The sequence below is a fragment of the Symsagittifera roscoffensis genome, chromosome 7 (assembly GCF_963678635.1).
Source record: "Symsagittifera roscoffensis chromosome 7, txSymRosc1.1, whole genome shotgun sequence".
Taxonomy (NCBI): domain Eukaryota; kingdom Metazoa; phylum Xenacoelomorpha; order Acoela; family Convolutidae; genus Symsagittifera; species Symsagittifera roscoffensis.
The window spans coordinates 25634059-25653766 of record NC_087068.1 but is presented as its reverse complement, the minus strand read 5'-3'; the positions used below and the strand labels follow the sequence as shown (position 1 = coordinate 25653766).

Genomic DNA, 19708 nt, shown 5'->3' with positions numbered 1-19708 from the left:
ACTTAACTGAATTTCGAAGAATTTTGGTCTAGAATGGACATTTCAAAGAGGCATTTTAGAGAGTAAAATCATGAATTTACACTTAATTTTGTACACTAGTTTACTTTTAATTGAATTTTTTTTGATAAATCTGGTGTCTGATAAATTTTTTGATACCGTAGTGTAATTGATTGACTGCAAACACGAAAATTATTGGAGCAAAGGCGACAGAATCCAATTTTTTTATAATAATGCATCAGTTCCAATGAATAGTGTTTTTTCAGCATTAACCAATCAAATTCGTAGAAACCATAAGAAGATCCGATTGGCTATACGCATAAAACCGAAAGTCATATTGAGACTGCAATGAGATTTACCCTACAATGGCCGGCCTGGCGCTAGGCGAGCACTTCGGTGCTTCGCGCCAATAACAGCAAAATGTTTTCATAAACAGTTCTTGTCTATTCTGGCGAGACGGCAGCACGTATCAGCCTAATAGTATTGTCTGCTTCTTTCTTAATCTGCCAATATTGAAATGAAAGCTTAATTTCCACAATTTCTCGGGTTGCTGCATTTAATAGTTCGACAGACTAAAGTCAAATCTCATTTAAAGGATACTAGCGTCTAACGCACCTCCGGTGCTTCGAATTTTTAACAACTCATAAAAAACCGCATATATTGAAAATAAGATTTGCATCCTTTGAGTGTAAACTGACAGCACCCAATTACAGGGTTCGTAATTACAAACTTTGCTAAATTTTTTATTCAAGATTTTTTTAAATAAATTTTGAAAAACCTTAAAATTTTGTGACGTTTTATATAGCTTTTTTGAAAAAATCTGAAGAGAACTGCAAAACGTCACATCTAGGAAACTAAAAGCAATTGAGCAGTCGCATTGGAACGCAAGATTTTCAACTCCTGAGAGTACTCTTACAGTACCCAACTACAACGTTGAGAAACTCAAGTTTTGAGAAACTTCAAACTTAAGTTTTCTTAAAAAAGATACTTTTTTGAAAACCAGAAAAAACGTCACATCTCAAAAACTACCAAGATTTGAGCAGTCTTATATGAAGGTAAAATTCGCAATCCTTCACAGTACGCTGACAGCACACAACTACAGGGTTGCGAATTTCACGTTTGTGAATTATTTTGTAATTTTAGTTTTCAGAAAATTTCGGGAAAACTCACAAAAATGGTCTTATCTCTTTAACTAAATTGAGATTACTCTGACAGCCTCCACCTACAGGGTAGGAATTTCAAATTTTGAAAATAAATTTAATTTTCATGAAAATCTATTGAAAAAATCACAAAAAACGTCATATTTTGAAAACCACAAGATTTCGAGCATTCAAATTTGGAGACAAAAATCGCAAGACCTGAGAGTACCCTGACACAGCCTCATTACAAGGATAGTAATTTCAAATTTTGTGAAACTTTTTATATCTAAATTCTGAAAAAATTAGAGAAAAATCCTAAAAACCGTCATATCTCGAAAACTACAAGGAATTGAGCAGTCATATTTGGAGGAAAAATTCGCAACTTTTAAGAGTATCCTGACAGAGCCTCACTACAGAGATGGGAACTTCAAATTTTGTGACAATTTTCATAACTAAGTTCTCTGAAAAATTTTGAAAAAAGTCCTCAAAAAAACGTCATATCTCGAAAACTACAAGGATTTGAGCAGTCATATTTGGAGGCAAGATTGGCATTGCCTGAGAGTTCCGTTCCCTCACAATTTTCAACAACAGTATTGAGATCTTCAAAGTTTTGGAATTTTTTAAAATCTATTTCGAAAATTTTTGAAAAAATCATAAAAAACGTCACATCTCGAAAACTAAAGGCACTTGAGCAGTCATATTTGGAGGCGAAGATTGCAACCCCTGAGAGTTCCCTCACAATTTCTAACTACAGGATTGAGAGCTTCAAAGTTTTGGAATTTTTTTAAAAACTGAGTTTTTTTTGAAAATTGTTTAGAAAATCATGAAAAACGTCATATCTCAAAAACTACAAGGATTTGAGAGATGAGATTTGGAGGCAAGATTGGCAACCCCTGAGAGTACCCTGACAGTACCCAACTACAGGTAAAAAATTCAAAAACTTGAAAAAAAGTTTAAAATCAAATTTTTTAGAAGTTTTTGAAAAATCTCGAAAATTGCCTGTCGTAAACTAAAAGGATTTAGTTATTCATATATTGAGGCCAAAATCGCAAAAGCTGGAAAACTCTGATAGCATGCCACTATTGGGTTCCTAATTTCAAACTTGGTGAAAAAAACACTAAACTCACACAGGAAAATCAAAAAAAATCTGAACCATTGCAATTTACGATATAGCTTAGACGTGCAAAATTTCTTTCGTTAAACATGCAAAAATAAAACTTTGAAAAAGCTTAAACATAGAGAGATAGTGAAGCCGCATTTAAATATATAATAGATATGGAAAAAAAAGGTGCACTAAGCATAAGTTTAATCGAACTAACTTATCTGACAGAGTACAATTTAGTTGGCCTTTCCGAGTGACAGGAAAATTTGAACTCTACGCAGAAAAGAAATTTGACTTTCACGACATGGCTGAAGTGTTTTCATGTAAAACTACAAAGCGTTTTATCACACTTTTTTCGAAACAGCAGTTGCTTTGAGATTGCTTAGTTTTTTGAAATCCCAATCCTGGGTAGCTTTTAAGCGGTTGCTTTCAAGGTAACCTATATTTAATCAATTTTACAAGCTAATAACTTTCTAAATTTCGTCCCCTAGCAATTGAAAACTTTGATGGGTAGTTTTCATATACTTATCCAGTATTCCATTTTTTCGATATATTGATTAATGGCATGATTTTTTATGTTTTGTATGATTTTTTGTTTTCGGTGAGCAGATGAAAATTTTTCAGCAAACAAATTTTCGTAATGAGTAATTCTGCAGGAAGTATGTTGTTTTTCGACAGTATTTTACGACATCTTTTAAACTATTTACTGATGAAGCAAACTATGGCGCCCCAGTTTATATGGCGATTGAAACGATCGACAACTTTCTGTTGTAGACTGCTGAAAAATAATCCACTATAACTAAGAAGGGACAAAACTGAAGAATCATTAAAATAAAACGCTCTATAATAACAATTTAAGACGTAGGATTTATATTGCCTTAATCACGAAGCCATTTTCCTTAGGCAATTCTTAATTCTGTTTACAAAAGCATATTTAGCGCCAAGATACCGTGCTCAATCTTTGTTTTTCAGTTTTTCTTCATTTTCAAAAAAACGCTATGCCGAATGATTGAGTTTTTGTCCGTCCTGATTATATCTGTTTTGTCTGCATTAATCACGAATTCGTTTTCCGATAAATATAACGATAGACTTTTTTGAATGTTAAATTTCAAAATAGGTTAGTCAACTTTGTAAATTACTTTCTAGTAAATTTTCTATTTGCAAAGACCAATTTTAGGTAACGACCATTTTGAAGCCATAGCTCTGTAGTAGTTCACATACTAGAGCCTAGCAACTCAAATACTTGATGCTGACATTTTACACCCAGGATTAAAGTTTTTGTAGCTGAATTTCTCTAATGTATTAATTCAGGCCTGTAAATTTCATAGTTTCAAGATAGATTGACTTGATTACATTATCGTCGATTACCGCAGAATCAGGGATGGTCATCGGACCGAGTTCATCCTCGGGAACGCTTCAACTTTTTAGTCAAATTTCATGAAATTCTATCAATTTTATTAAGCCGGCATCAATACAGGACCAACATAGCATCGCCCAAAACCGGTCCCCAAAGTCGCATAGACTTCAGAATAAACTTCTCTGTTTTTAAATACTTTAGTACTTACAATAATGCTATCTGTTTTGCAACCAATGTAGTATTTCTTGCTAGGCCAAATAAAAAATATATAATTAATGGAATAATCAAAATTCGCAATGAATGTTTCCTTATTTCGCCTGACCCAAAATATTTTGCGACATTCAGAATTTTATTCAAAAATAAAAATCAAGTTTACAGACAAGTATCACAGGTGTATTCAAATTTTATAGCAAAACGCAAACTGAATTATAAATAAAAACAATAAGAACTTCCGAAGTTTAAGCTTCTAACATTTATTTTTTTTGCAGCCCAAGATTTATAAGTGTGTTAGATTAAGACGCAGCCCTTCTGAAGATAAATAACTGGATTACGAATCATGACGTGATTTAGGTCACAGAGATGAAAACTGGATTTTACGTTTTATACATGTTTCAGATGGGCCACCATAATTGACAAATGAATTAGCATCGTTACAATTTTATGACGCACTTTATGGCAAGTGTTATTAAAAACACGGAGACTCGTTTTTACTCGGAGGAACATTTAAATGAACATTTTCAGTTTATTTTGGTGTCAGTTTTACTTCTTTTCTACTATTTCTGACCTCTAACGCGGTTGACGCAATATTGCAATCGATGTAAGATCGTAATCAAGGTGACAGTTCAGTAACTGGTTGTATCAGCAAACCGAAAGCGGGCGGATCAGACCAGTAAGCCGAACGAAATTCCACAATTATTGCATCGTTCAATTATGTCTTTCTCAAAAAAAAAGTTGAACAAAAATTGAAATAAATTGATGCTTTTCACGAGCCGCGCGTTATTTAGCTTTTCATTTTAGCTCAGGAAAAATATCTCTAATATGCCGTAATTCGATTTACTGATCTGGTAAATTTCTGATACACTAGGTTACTGAACTCATCCCTTTATCAATTAGGTCATTTTATACAAACTTTTGCCGTTATACGCGACATTTAAAGTTATCTTCGGCAATCAGAAAAGGTCTGATCTGTTTAAATAGATCTAGGTGAGATCAGGTCAGTTTTGGGCTAGTGGTCTAAGCGGGTCAGCTTTTGATTTTCATTTTGTTGGCGCTCAATCAATAGGGCGTATAACGCGCGCTGGATCCACCGGAACCTGAAGTATCAAAATTGTTTTATTTACTTTTAAGCAGAAGAAACAATTAAAACGGCTCAGAAATAAGATCAACGTATATTTGTGTTACCGGAAGAATAGCGCCATTTATAGTTTGCTGATTTAGCGAAAAACTTCACAGTCCTAGTTTTATAATTCACAGTTATCTGATTCATTATGGGGGGGGGGGGGGGGGGGGGGCTACTCTCATGCGCAAAGGACTAAAAACGCGAAAACTTTCAACCAATCAATGCCGTCCCTTTAAATTACGCAAAGCTGACAATAATTTGGCTTATTTTCTTTGAATTTATGAAAAATGAAGTCTGATTACGAAAAATTCGGCGCATTCGGCGCTTCGAACATGAAGGACTTTCCCGTCTCATTAGAAATCTAACTAAAAATTTCCATTACGTACGTTTAATGTTTATCTATTTAGAGCCAAAAAACTATCAAATTTCTCTTAATTGGATCTTCAGGTAGGCTCTCTTTCCTTTTCCCCCATAAGCGAATTTTCACTAGTAATTTCTCAGTTTTCATTGTCAGATTTTTACAAAATTTGACATGCGGACTAATTAGGCAATGACAAACATATTTCGTCTTCACATTTAACCTTGTAAAACCCCTCGTTACCCCAGAAAATTAATGCTTATGTGAGGGGGAGGGCGTGGGGGAGGAAGAGTCTTCACGTATTTTACAATTTATATTTTTGGCAAGCAATATTTCTCTTATTTCAGAACGCTGATGCTATAAATCGTTGTGGAGTAATTCTTAGTGTCTTCTACGCTATTACTCAAAGCTATTGCTTAACTGAAGAGTCGGACGTAAATATGCGGAATAAATTAGCTGTGCACGATTCAACACTTTTCCGAGCTTTACTTTTAAACAACTTCAAATAGAGGACAAAAAGCGAAACTTGCAACATAGTCAGGATGAGGTGACTCACACGAGTTAGACCGCTGACGCAACAACACAAAATCACGTTTTTCCTGGTTCGCTTCAAGCCTTCGAAGAGTCAGAAAACAATCCCAGCCAACAAAAACTCAATTAACTTTAAATACATCAATCTAAACCTCTGAATTCTAAAAATCGGATCTCTTAAACTATTTCACCCTTGTGCAAAGTGGGGAGGGTAGAGAGATTTATTACTCAAATCTTCTTAACCATTGTATTTTTTCTTTAAAGAGGTGGCAAATCGCTAGAGGTACCCTAGGGGGGATAGTTAAAGAGATTCCCAGTAATTTTTCTGATTGCCATTTTTTTCAAACTAACCCAAATATCATCTTTCATCATTTCCGCCATTAGCACTTTTGTTGCCGACCAGCTACTCGTTCAAATTTGAAGTGAACTTAAGAAATCAAAACTGAAACTTTGCCCTTTTAGTATTTTTTCAACATAAAAGTTCACAACTTTGGCGTAGGATCTGTTTTTTTTTTCAGCTGATTTCGAAAACGTCAACGAAAACTCTTATGGGGGGTAGAGTGCGCTATCATATTGAGGTCTTTCCAGTCGTAATTTGAAATCTTAAAGCTTTTCAAGAATTAAGTGTTGAGAAAAACTTGTCTGAGTTTTTTTTACTGAACTAGAGAAACGCGGACAGGAATTTGATTAGAGGCTGACCTCCACTTTATTTCTTTAACAACCTTACCGTTATATAACTTAACAACTACTACTCATTCGTGCTTTTTTCACCTAATTCAATCTCTATTTCTAAATTAAAAAAAAACTGAACTATCTTTTTTAAATACTGCAGCTTTTTGGAATTTTCGAAATTTTGTTTTAAGTTTGTTTCATTATTTTCGATTTTGTCAACCACTGTGGTCGGATCATTTTATGCTAATTACGCAGCAACCGACTTTGCTTGCTTTCATTACATTTTACTTTATTTACGGCACTGCGAAACCTTAGAAGGTTTGTCATAATAGATTATTTATAAGATGATGTTTTACGTTTGAACATCATTTTAACCCTCAATTTTCGGCGTAACAATTTTGATATCAATTGTTTTACAATTTAGGGTCTTTTCAGTTTGAGAAAACTATCAAAAGGTATGTTTGTTATTCCACTGGCCAATCTGAAAAGTAAAATCCACTTTCGCGACGAAGTCGATCACATTTTTGTGACCTTTACGAAATGCTATTAATAAAATCCGTTACAACCTTCAGTTTTGCTATTTGATCGTGGAGTTTGCCTTTTCTCGACACATGAAATGAATGGTAGGGCGACAATTCGTAATAGGCAACAATTCGTGATAGACGACAATTCGTAACAAGCGACAATTCTTAACAAGCATTGTCAAGTAGAATACGCTTGCTCCGCTTCGCACCGCTGCGCTTACATCCGGTACGAAAAGAATACTGCGCATGAATCAGTGTTCCCCGCTTAACCTACTGTTACGAATTGTCGCTTGTTATGAATTTCGCCAGTTACGAATTGTCGCCTCACGGAAATGAACTGAACTTAAAAAGAAATCAAAGCTCCAACCGCGAAAAATCTAACTGGAGCGTGACTAATGCTCAGACTTTCTCAAATTCTCAAGAAAAAGAAAAACAAACATCACTACTTATATAAGAGTCTTCACTATGTTCATTAACTCTTAAAAAAAAACAATTTCCAATTATCATCAATTGGTGGTGTGGGAGGTATGACCAATTGTATTTTTTCGACCATTTGTTTGATAAGTATTTCATATATTTTATTTTGAATTGCTTGATTCGAAACTCGAATATTTTATGAACTGGCACGCAGCTAGGAATTGGCAAAGACGAGTGATACAATACCAGCGAATCATTGAATTTGGTTAAGTTAAATTGCCTATCTTTTAATTATTTACTAATCGCAAGCTTAATGATCTTAGTTTGGCTATTTATATTCCTGAAAACTTACTTTTTTAGCAAAAATCAAACGTACTTGCTCATTTCATAGACAATCAGGTTTCAAATCACCCAAATAAAAAGATCACTATCGAATAACAATCATAAATACCCCCCGAAATATGAGTCAAAACAAAAAACCGAACGTCTTCAATTATAGACGTTTTAAACTAGCTAAAAAATTCTCTATTAGTTTACCTAAAAGAGCAATTTTCAGCTGGTTTAAACCGTCTATAATTGAAGACTTTCGGAATTTTTGCTTTGACTCTTTTTTTGCGGAGTATTTATGACCTTTTTATTCAATAGTGATTTTTTATCCTATTAAAATGATTCCAAGTGAAGGATTTCTGAAGAAATATGGGTCTCCAAAATAAGCCTAAGTACACCCTACCCTGACTACCATTTCACTGAAAACAAAAACAAATGCACATCAAATTGGTCGAAACTTGGAGCATCGGCAAACAATGATTCACTTGCATTATACCACTCATGTCGGTTGTATGAGCAAATGTTTGCTACAGCCAAAACCTCGCTAAGTTCAATTCTGCAATAGCTTTTTAGTTACTTGAAGTTTTCAAGCTATTTATTCGGTAACCAACAATAATTTTCGAATTTTTGATTAGAATTAAGTTTTATATTGATCTTAAAAAACTTTTTAGCAATTTTAGTACTGTCGGATGCAATTTTGAAACAATGAGTTTTACATCATTTAACGTAACGGTTGACTTTTATATCACTAACACAATCATTTAGCGGCTAAGAAGTTTGGCCGCTTTAAAATTCCTAATTAATGACTAATAAATCATTAAACCTAGAATTTATGTAGATTCTTTTCTAAGTTGTTAAAACCCATCGTATTTAGGTCCTTTCATCGAGTGGTAAGATAGTTCATTTTTTAGTTATTATCAGCTTAAACTACATTTTTCATCTATCGGAAAAAGTAACGAGGTAACATTTGAAATTCTTTTTCAGGCAACTCCTTTATTACATTGCAGGCCCCCACAAATTAACTCTTTGCTTGATTTGAGCAGTCGACCTCGTGATTAAAAGGTCGACTGTTTTACACCTTATCGCTATTGCACTTTATTGAGACTATATTTTTTGTTTATTTTAACAGGGAACACAATTCAATTGTGTATAAATTATAATTAAACAGTAACAATCAATGTATTTGAAAGGATCTAAAACACATTGAAATGAGAAATCAAGCAAGACACTCATTTAAACCAGATACAGCTGGTAGATCAGTGGAAAGTGCGTTTCTTTCTCAATCTTACAGTCGTTGCTCTGATTCTTTCGCATGGCAAATTTATTAACAGGGACCTACTCTTGAAATCAATTTTTCAATTTTTTCAAATTCGACTTTAATACCACCTCCTATACTGTCACTACAGCCCGTCTTCGATAAGGCAAAGATTTTGCAAATTGTTTTTAATCAATTTCCCTTATTTGGCAACCTAAGTTTGATTTAAACAAAATCCTTGCATCAGATTTTTTTTGTGGAGAAATTTTATTTTTCTAAAATAATTCCTCTATTTTATAAAGTTCAGAGACTTTAGAATTTCAGCTGATCACCAAACCCACCATCGGCAAAATATTTTTTCAGCCATTACTCAACTGCTGTGACGAATGTTGTTGAACTTCCCGGTGAAATAAACAATTGTTTAAAAGTTAAACCTACTCGAACGCAAGCTTTTCGATACGATTGATTTATATACAAGATGAGCTTTGATTTATGTTAACAGTCAATATGGCTTCCGTTAATTTCTTAGCACTTGAGTCTGAGTCCCACCCTTTGAAAACTACAATTGAGAAATGGAAGCAAATGAGGATGAAACTAATTTGAAAAATAATAATATAATTCTTACCTCCTCCTCTGCTTCCTCCCTGAAACAGAAAAGAACAAGTCAAGACCCCACCCATGTTTTAGACACTATGGCACTAATTTTGACTGCGTTCAAATTCATAGTAAAAGTTCAAAAAGTTCGAATTTGATCCACTTTCATATTCTGAGAACGCACTAAAATTCACTATGCGCTTACAAAAAAAGCCTAGTAAACCAAAACAAAAGTATTGAAAAATTAACTCACCCGTCCTCCAAAATCTCTTTGCTGTCCCCCTCCTCCCCTTCGATCTCCGCCACCGCCTCTCATTCCCCCACCTCCTCTTTGACCTCCGTCAAATCCACCCCCTCCCCTCTGCCCCCCTCGTCCCATACCGCCACCACATCTCCCTCCCATACCACCGCCGCGGTGGCCTCCAAATCCACCACCTCCGTTTCTATCTCTGTCGCCGCCTCCTCCATTGCTGTCCCTTCCGCCTCTGTGACCACCACGAAAACTGAAAAACACGCAGATGGCCTTAATTTTTTTCATCTGGAGATTGACCAAGGTCATCTTGGCAAACTAAATATCTTAAAACACTTATTTCTTGGGCAATAAAAGAAACTACAATTTAGACAAACGCAGACTGTCGCTGCGAATTAGACAAACGCAGACAAACCACAGTTATCTAAAACAGGACATTTTTTACACAGAGGTGAAACTTAGCTTCGCACCACTTGCAAGCAAAAACACACATCAAAAAAGAAATTCCTGTAGTGCCGACAAAAATAAAACAAGGATAGCCGGTTACTGTGCAAGTAGAACAGAATGTTCCGACCATAGTCTTTAGAAAACTACGGTTTAGAAAGTTTTTTTTCCAAATTAGTGTAGGTTTTTCTGCTTGGTGTGAAAAAGTATTACAAGTATCTGACTAATATTATTTAGGCATATCAGACAGTCATAGTAATATAGGCAAATTGAACAAAATGTTTGTGGAAAAATGATTAGAAATTTTTTTCAACAAATTTTGCAGCAAGTTTTTGCTTTTTTGAAAACTTGGTTCCCAAAATGAAGCTAAAAGACTCCATAACTAGTTTTACTTGCTGAAAATTAAATTTGAGGTCTTAAATTAGACATAATTCAGCTGTTGTAAGCCTGCTCGCCTGCTTTACTTGCTCGAATTTAGACGAAACATCAAAAACTTCAAGTCGGTTTTTCTCGACACTGGGAAAAATTTTTGGAAACTTTTTAATGTGGTTCGAATCACGACTGGAAGGGCTTTAATATGATATATCACTCAACCCATTCCGATGATTATTTGCGGTACTGATTTTTCGTGGAAAACAAAAGGAAAAAAACTAAAACACACCCGAATACAAAGTCCCTCCCCATTTTTCAATGGTCGGAACCAATAAAAAGCAAACCGTTTTTTCTTGACACTGGGAAAAAAAATTTTACAATGTGATTCGACTTACGTAGAAAAGGCTTTAATATGACATATTAATCGACACATTATGGTGATTAATTATGATACCTGATTTGCGCTGAAAACAAAAAAGTAAAACACACCCGAAAACAAACTTCGCCCACATTTTTAATGCTCGAATATCAAGGATCGCCGGGTAGTATGCAATCAGCAACGAATATTCCGACCGACCAGTCAAAAAAGCTACTGTTTTTGTTTTAATTTCATCAAACATTTTGTTTTTTCTTGTGCGGTGTGTTGAGAGAACTAACGCCCGCGTAAAAAGTTATTGAATTAAGAACTATCGTCGAAATTTGTCTTCGAAAAAAGAAAAAAAATGCGGAAAATTTTTTTTAAAGAAAATTTTCTGTAAAAAATGAAAGACAACACATGAAAGGGGACTCTTTTTTATTTTGAAAAACTTTTTATTGCCACGGAAGCGCTAAATGAAGCTTCGGATACTTTTTTGAAAGCTTAAACAAAACCATTCTGAGTTATTCAACAGAGATGAAGCTGCACTTCGCAAACACAAGCAAGAAAAAGACAAAAAGTGCCTCTAAAAAGTGAAATAAGAAAAGGTTAAAATAAGCCTTGAATAATGAATTTTTGCTATGCGTCGGAATCCAACCTGAACCTTTAGTATTGGACTCTCGCGTCCTCGCATCTGCGCCACAATCCTTTGACAAGTTCCCACAGTTTATTTATTGTATTGTTGTATGATATAAAGAGCTTTTTCGGTTCGTGTGATGAATTTAAAGGCATCAACTGTTTTATCATTTTATAACTAATCGAATGTCAAAGCTATTAAACTGCTAAAGCAACTTGCTTCAAAAGTGCCACCTACAATAGCACTACGCTTGGCTTGTGTAATGGCACCTCGAAAAGCCTAACTAGCAAAATTGAAACAAAAAGAAAAATTTTCAAACTGGTTTTTCTCGACACTCAGAAGACTTTTACAAAATTTTTCTACCATCTATCGATTCGGTACTCAAAGGGGTTTCTATGATATAAATTTCTGATGAATATTTTTGGTACCTGATTTTTCAAATAAAAAATTAAACCACATCTGAAGACGATGTTCCTCCTCACTTCCAGCACTCGGAACAAAAACTTGACGAAAACTCGGGCAATAACTGCTTACTTAGATAACAAGATACAAACCAACGTACAGTAACACAAACAGTGAGAGAATATAGAAAACAAATAATGCCACAGAGCCAATTTCCTGGAACTTCCACTTCTAGTTCGATATATCGTAAACATGCCTGTTTCCTCCGCCGAACTGGCTAGCTCCTCCCATCATCCGATCTCCTCCCCCTCCTCGACCGCCACCTCTGCCCCCTCCTCCCATTCCACCTCCTCGGCGCATGGGTCCTCCACCCTGGGTCATAGGAGAAAAGCCGGACTGCTCAATCAACTATAACACAAATACAGAAGCTGCTGATCAGAACAGATCAGCATTTCTTGCAAGCGTATCAAGAATAGTCGTCAGACTAACTTAGTTTAATCAACTCAATGGAGAAACTGAATATGATCATAAAAAATCAAAGTCAACTAGTTTAAACAGGAAATATAACAAGACTGCTCGTATCAGGGCGAAGCCCTGAATGTTCCGACTGCCTTTTAAGGTTTATGGAGCAGCAGTAATAACATTAAAAATTTAATTGAAATAAATAAAAATGAAAATTTTTTTCTAAAATTTGAAATTTTTTATGAAAATCATCCCCCCACACGCCATATAAAATACAAAAAGATAAATTTCGTTCCTTGTAACAAATCAATTATGGCAAATAAGCTTCGTTCAACCAATTTGGAACGATTTATAAGACGGATTAAATCTCCGCTTACGCGTTAATAGCGCGAATTATATCGCGCGTTAATTGTTCCAAATTGGTCAAAATGGCAATCTTTAAACCCTCATAACTTAACGAAAAATGATCACAGGTGAAATATCTTTTCAAATTTAAGCTCAGGACAACAGTACCTTTCGAATGATAAAAAAAAATTCCGTCAAAAATGGCTAGTTAAAAAGTCGAAATTTGTCTGAAGAAAAAAAAAACCCACCCCGAGCACAAATATTCCGTTACTTTCGTATCGAAAGTCAGAACAAAAACAGGAAATATAAAAACAGTAAATGTGAAAACAGGAAATATGAATAGTTCTTACATCGTTGAAGCACTTGGTGATTGCAGCAACTGCTTTGGCCATGTTTTCATATGCCTGCTGTGGGAATGCAAATGTCTCCAGGTGTACGTGCAGGTCCTGGCACAAGTGGGCGTACTTCGGATCCCCACTGTTCAGAAGACTGCTTTCCTAAACACACGCCACTTCATATTCTCCTTCAGATACCCAAGTTCATATTCTTCAATGTCAAAAACGATCCTATCACCATCTCTGTGCTCCTAAAGAGTTACTACATTTTACTTACAGTGCAACAAAAACTAACTGTAGACTTAACAACAAAAAAAAATACTTCATCTCATTATTGACGCCATATTGATTGATCATTCTTTTGAATAGCATCATAAAAAAGTCGAAACATAAAAGTCTATGAGAATTAGAAAGATTTTAAAGTACCTTTTCTCTGTTGTTGATTGATCCACGTCCGAATATCATGATTTTGCACTTTGTCTCTTCCTTCAACTTCAGGATATTTTCTCCACTTTTTCCGATTATATTACCGCCAAAATTCAGATTCGGATACATGTTAAGAGGCATCGCAATCTTCTGCATCAGCCTGATTTTGTGTTCATATGGGTTTGCCATCATGGGTTCTGGGAATCTATGCTCTCGCGGGTTAGATTCGTTACGAAGACGCTCTATTTCTGTAACACGAAACAAAATCCAATCCTTAACGAAAAAATTATACATTACGACCGTTTTTCATCTAACTCTTTCATGTAAAACAACCAATGAACTTCGTAACAGTAAAAAAAAAATAATAAGAAATAAATACTAAGATATGTAAATAAGTTGAATAAAAAAATGGAAAGTAGAGCCGAGTTCTGATTTCATTTAAATTGCTTCGGCAACATCGAATAAAAGTCGTATTAATTTTCCTCTGTCTTCTTAATAAAATGAGCTCACTTTAAATAAAAAATATTCATGTTAACATGCCCCACCGAGCTGACCAGGGCAAATAGACCAAAGCGTTTTATCAATTATTTAATTCGGCACTGAGCTGCCCAGCGATATGCGAAATACAACTGACTCCGTTTGCCTTACAAGGATAGCCGACTGCCTCGCAAATAGCACAGATAAGTCCGACCTCAAATTGCAAATTGTGATGTTTTTTGTTCGTTCAGTTATGAGAACTTAATGAGTCACACTCACCCTCGAAACACAAACACGCATAATTTTCTTTGTTTGCCAAATGCAAATATGAGGTCACTGAGCTGATATAATAGAGGTCGAAACCTATTGAGCCGGAAAAAAATACATAAAACGGAAAATTCAAAAAAAAATTGAGACTAATAAAAAGTTATAAGGTCAACCTCGCCCTCAAAAGACGCACAATTAGAAAGCGTTTTTTTCGCTAGTCGAAAGACGCAATATGGGACACTTAAGCCGATTTTATACAGACCGAAACCTATCAGGTGAAACAAAAAGGAAAAACATAGCCAACTGACTGGAAAAGAGTAATGAACGCAAGGAAACTGAAAAAAAAAAAACCGATTAGTTTTTCAAAAAATCTTCAACTTTTGAATTTCAAATAGAAAATTAGATGGCCTGAAAGCTCTTTGAATTTGCAAAACAATTTATGATGCATACTTTTTTGTAAAAATTAACTCAATTTGAGAACAATGGATCAATAGGTAAAACTTTCATTTCGCTGGGACATCTGATAATTAACTTCCATTTTCAAAATAGAATTCGATTACGTTTTTCGTGACCTTAACAATTTTGCTGTTCGATAGTGCAGTTTCCCTTCCTTTTAAGAATATAAATGCAGTGAACTTAAAAAGAAATCATGCGAGTAATCAAAATTGAGCGTGAACAAATTTTAAGACTTTTTCCTGAAAAAAAAAAACAAAAAAACCAGCAAGACCTTAAGAAGAGTCTTCACTACGTTCATTACTCTTAAAAATTCGAAAAAAAAGTTAAAATAAGTCTCAAATTAGTAAAAATTCGGCGACGTCTCGGAATAGAACCTACGACCTAGAAAAATTCAGTCTCACGCACTAACCACTCAGCCACGGATGCTTAGTCCATCACAAACACTAGCCACAAATGAAGCCCAGAACAGATGCTATGAAGTTTCGAATGTTACAAATTATGATTATAACAAAAAGGCACAGAAGTGAACAATTTTAATGAACACTTTTATTTGCGAGTTAGGTTAGAAAAAAAGAAGGTTCGTACTAAAACACTGGCTGCTCGTTGGCCTACAGACGCAATATGAGGCACTTTAGCCAATTTTATACAGGCCGAAAGCTATCAAGCGGAACAAAAAGCCAAATAAAACGTTGTCATAAACAACTATAAATTCTAATAAGATTTTAAGCATTTTGTGTGATCCAGAGTAGAGCACAATAATATGTTTTTCTTGAAACTACACAAAAGTAGGTCACTAAGTCGAAAAAAAAACCAAAATCATTTAGACAGAACATAGTTTTTGAGCAAAAAACAGCAAAAAAATACACGAAATGTAAATTAGTAAAATTACAAATAGCAGAAAAAAACACTGAAAGCAACTACAGTATTACTTTCGTACAGCAGAAAAAAAACGAAATCTACGACGTAGAAACTAAGCCGACAAAACATAGGCAGGCAAATAACAAGCCAAAAATTTTTTGAAATGGAATGTTTCCCGTCTGAAAGTCCAATCAGAGTCGAATTCAACTCTCAATAATTAAAAAATTAACCTAAAAACAAACGAAAAAATTTGAAGCTTCTGAACTAAATTCCCTAACAAATTTTTGATGTTTTGATGTCTTAATTTCGATTTATAGGCCTTCTCGCTCGCTTTATTCTCCGAACTGAAACAAAACTTTAAATTTTTCTATACAATGAGGCACTTTTTTTGGAGATTTTTAGAAGACGTGTTCGAATCACGACTGCAAGCGCTTTGATATGATATACCACTTGACACCTTCCGAAGACTTGTGGTGGCACCTAACTTTTCCTGGAAAACATAAAAAATAAAACCAAAAAAAAATGAAATTTGCCTGGAAAACAAAAAATAAAACACGAAAAAAAAGGAAACTTGCCTGGAAAACAAAAAAACACGAAAAAAATAAATTTGCCTGGAAAACAAAAAAAATTAAAACACAAATTCAAAAAATGAAAACTAAAACACCCGAATACAAAGCTCCTCCCCACTTTCAGTGGTCCGAGCAAAAAAAGCCACTCACAACCAAAAGATCTGGTTTTCCGTATCCCCCCGAGGCCGTAAAAAAATTAAAACACAAATTCAAAAAATGAAAACTAAAACACCCGAATACAAAGCTCCTCCCCACTTTCAGTGGTCCGAGCAAAAAAAGCCACTCACAACCAAAAGATCTGGTTTTCCGTATCCTCTAAAAAAATTAAAACACAAATTCAAAAAATGAAAACTAAAACACCCGAATACAAAGCTCCTCCCCACTTTCAGTGGTCCGAGCAAAAAAAGCCACTCACAACCAAAAGATCTGGTTTTCCGTATCCTCTAGAAAACCTCGGGGGGAAGAATTTAGCAAAGGCTGTTACCGTACTGCCAAAATATCATACCAATATCTAAAAGAGCTGACGCTTGTGGACACATGCTCGGGTCCAGACTCTGTTTCTCAAAAATCAGCTGGCCCAGATAGGGACTCTCTGGCATCTGTGCACTCGGAGGCACCATCACCCCTGGATCCATCTGTTGACCATCGTTGTAAATCATACCACCCTGTTGGTAGTCATCAGGCAGGATTCCGCCTTCGGGTTGGATGTTTCCGTTGCCGTAATAGGGGTCTTGCTCTGCTCCGTAGGGATCCTGAAGAATGCCTTGATCTCCACCTTGATCCGGAAGACTGTAAGGATCTATGCTGTATTGCACATTCATTACTACCTGAAATTAAATTTTTTAATTCTATCTTTTACAAGCATAACAAGGTTGGTTTATTAACCCCGCATCCGAGTTACAAACCCGTCTCTACTAGTTTTCGTGAACCTACTCTTTCGACATTAATTTATGGCCGCCCAACGCTAACGAAATCGAATAGACGTCAATATATATTCTTAATTAAGGCGGGGAGACGCAAAATAACTCAGGTCGAAACTTTTCAAAAGACGCAACTAATTTGATCAAAAATTGCCGTTAAGCCATGAGGGAATCATTAAATTATTTCAGAAGATACATTTGAGGAGAAAAAGATCAGTGATGATACTAATAGCTCCTCCAATCAAAACAGAGGTCTACCAAACCGGCGCAATAATTACCATCAGATTAAACATTCAAATTCAAATTCTTATTTTAAAAACAGTTCAACTGCTATGGAATAATATTTCTAAAAAATTTTGGCTTGGTTAAAAGATCCATTGTTGAGTGTCTAAATTGAGTGCTGCACATAATTGACCAGAGGATTAAATCCATCAAGATGATATCGCAGCTCCATGACATTACTTTGAGTAACTATAAAATCCTTCTCCACTTTTCTTTTGCGGCCTAATTTACCCTCGGTCGCTAATTTCTTCATAGTATCAGGAACTCTGAAGCTAGGGTTGTCTGGATAACTTTCACTCCATCCCTGCAAAACGGCAACACAAGTATCAAGTCCGACATAGTCCAACAATTCGAATGGACCCATTGGGTAGCCTGCTCCTAGCTTCATAGCCGTGTCGATGTCTTTCATTTCTGCATCGCCTCTTTCAAGCATTCTGACCGCTTCTGCTAAGTAGGGGACAAGCAATCTGTTTACAATGAACCCGGGCGTATCTTTGCACTAAAACAAGCTTACTTTCCGTCAATATCACTAAAATTACTTTAAGTTCGTTTAAGTTAGTGGATCAGTCGCAAAACAGAAAAAAAACACAATTTGATAGTCTCAAACATATATACCACCAAAATTTTCCACCAATTTTTCTCTCAATTTAAAAATTGATTTAATATAAATCAGTATTCTTCCGACCAACTATTGATAACGTAAAATATCATTATTTTAATGCAAAATCAGGTGTCACAAATATTTATCATTATGAATTGAGTGATGTACCATATAAAACGCTTTCAGTCGTGATTCTAACGACATGATAAAACCACAGTCTTCTCAGTGTCGAGAAAAACCGGTTTGAAATTTTTGATTTTTAGCCTAATTACGAGCTAACACAGCGAGCGATCAGTTTAAATGGTGAAAACTTATTATTCCGTTTAAATCGTGAAAACTTAGTTTCACTACAGTAAAGTTAGATTTCGAAACTCTTGTAGAGCGTTCTTTGGACTAAAAGAAAAGTTTCAGCCTAAATTTTTTTTGGTTTATAATTTCTATGTTTGAGGAAAACTGTTTTCAAACGTACCTACGCTACAAATATAATCTAACTTCTAAGCTTCCGTTTTGATCATCAAACCACGAAGAAAAAACCACACAATTATAAAAAAAAACTGTTTTTTTTTGTTTCATTTTTTGTGGTCGGAACTTTCTCTGCTACATGCACAGCAAGCGTCTATCCTAGTTAGATTCGATAGTGGTTCATCAAAAATTGTCAAAAAAAAATAATTAGTCAGAACTAACTTTCACAACTGTCTTGTTCATCTCAGTTCCAAAATTGCAGAGCTTCTCAAATGTCTCCTCACTAGTTGATTCAGCTTTCACCACCTCCAAAAGCTTCATCATTGGAACAGGGTTAAAATAATGCAACCCACCAACTAAGCTTTGTCTTTTAACGTGCTTGAAAATTTCTACTACGGGAAGCGATGATGTATTTGTGGCAAAAATCGTTTTCTCAGACGCCGATGCATCTAAAACACTGAATAGTTTGTGTTTCGCGTCCATATTTTCGACAATTGCTTCTATGATTAGATCAGTTTCGGGTCTAACTGCGAAAGTTGACGACTTGTTCGCATCAAACTGCTCTGTATCTATTCTAGAAATTATGGAATCTACAAACTCTGATTGCTCAACTTTATCTTGCTTCTTCGCTACCTTTTCTAGACTTTGTCTTATCCGCTTCTGAGCATCTTCCAAAACCTTCTTTTGCTGATCCACTAACGTCACATTGAAGCCTGACTGAGCAGCAACTTGTGCGATTCCGGATCCCATAAGACCCCCGCCAAATACGGCAACATTCTTTATGCCACTCGGTTGATGGCAGAAGCGACGAGAGATTAATGTGGTCATTTCAACCTTGAAACTAAACAAAAATTGCTGAGAAGAAAAAGTTTTGAAAATAAAGAAGCCTTCCATACAGGGACCTTACACAGTGGCAAGTCGTTCATTTTGAGATATTGAGACGTGAATCACTTAACTTATCATGTGAACCGAAAATTAAAACCCTATTCACAACTATGGAAATCGATAAGCTATTCACAAAGCCGAAAATTAGAAAGTAGTAGTAGTTGTAACAGTCGCCTACTTCGGTCACACATGAGGTTCAAGAAAAATAGGCCCTATAACCATTGGCTCAAGAGTCAGGGACACTATCTCTTGTGTTTTTCTACCTCGAACGGTCGGAGCCAATTCGGTTCG

The 19708-nt window shown here is 35.3% G+C and overlaps 2 protein-coding genes across 2 annotated transcripts; both read right to left on the bottom strand.

The window, feature by feature from the left end:
• Nucleotides 1–3925: 3925 nt before the first annotated feature.
• LOC134850957 (glycine-rich protein GRP33-like) lies at nucleotides 3926–17090 on the bottom strand. Its single transcript, XM_063866789.1, has 7 exons — nucleotides 16773–17090; nucleotides 13641–13888; nucleotides 13230–13376; nucleotides 12329–12480; nucleotides 9866–10115; nucleotides 9644–9662; nucleotides 3926–4908 (listed from the first exon to the last, which is right to left on the bottom strand). The coding sequence occupies exons 1-7, from the start codon at nucleotides 17086–17088 to the stop codon at nucleotides 4871–4873; spliced, it is 1170 nt and encodes a 389-aa protein (XP_063722859.1). The 5' UTR covers nucleotides 17089–17090; the 3' UTR covers nucleotides 3926–4870.
• Nucleotides 17091–17343: 253 nt separating this feature from the next.
• On the bottom strand, nucleotides 17344–19438 carry LOC134851197 (probable 3-hydroxyacyl-CoA dehydrogenase F54C8.1). The gene is made up of 2 exons (XM_063867167.1): nucleotides 18755–19438; nucleotides 17344–17968 (listed from the first exon to the last, which is right to left on the bottom strand). The coding sequence occupies exons 1-2, from the start codon at nucleotides 19424–19426 to the stop codon at nucleotides 17576–17578; spliced, it is 1065 nt and encodes a 354-aa protein (XP_063723237.1). The 5' UTR covers nucleotides 19427–19438; the 3' UTR covers nucleotides 17344–17575.
• Nucleotides 19439–19708: the final 270 nt, after the last annotated feature.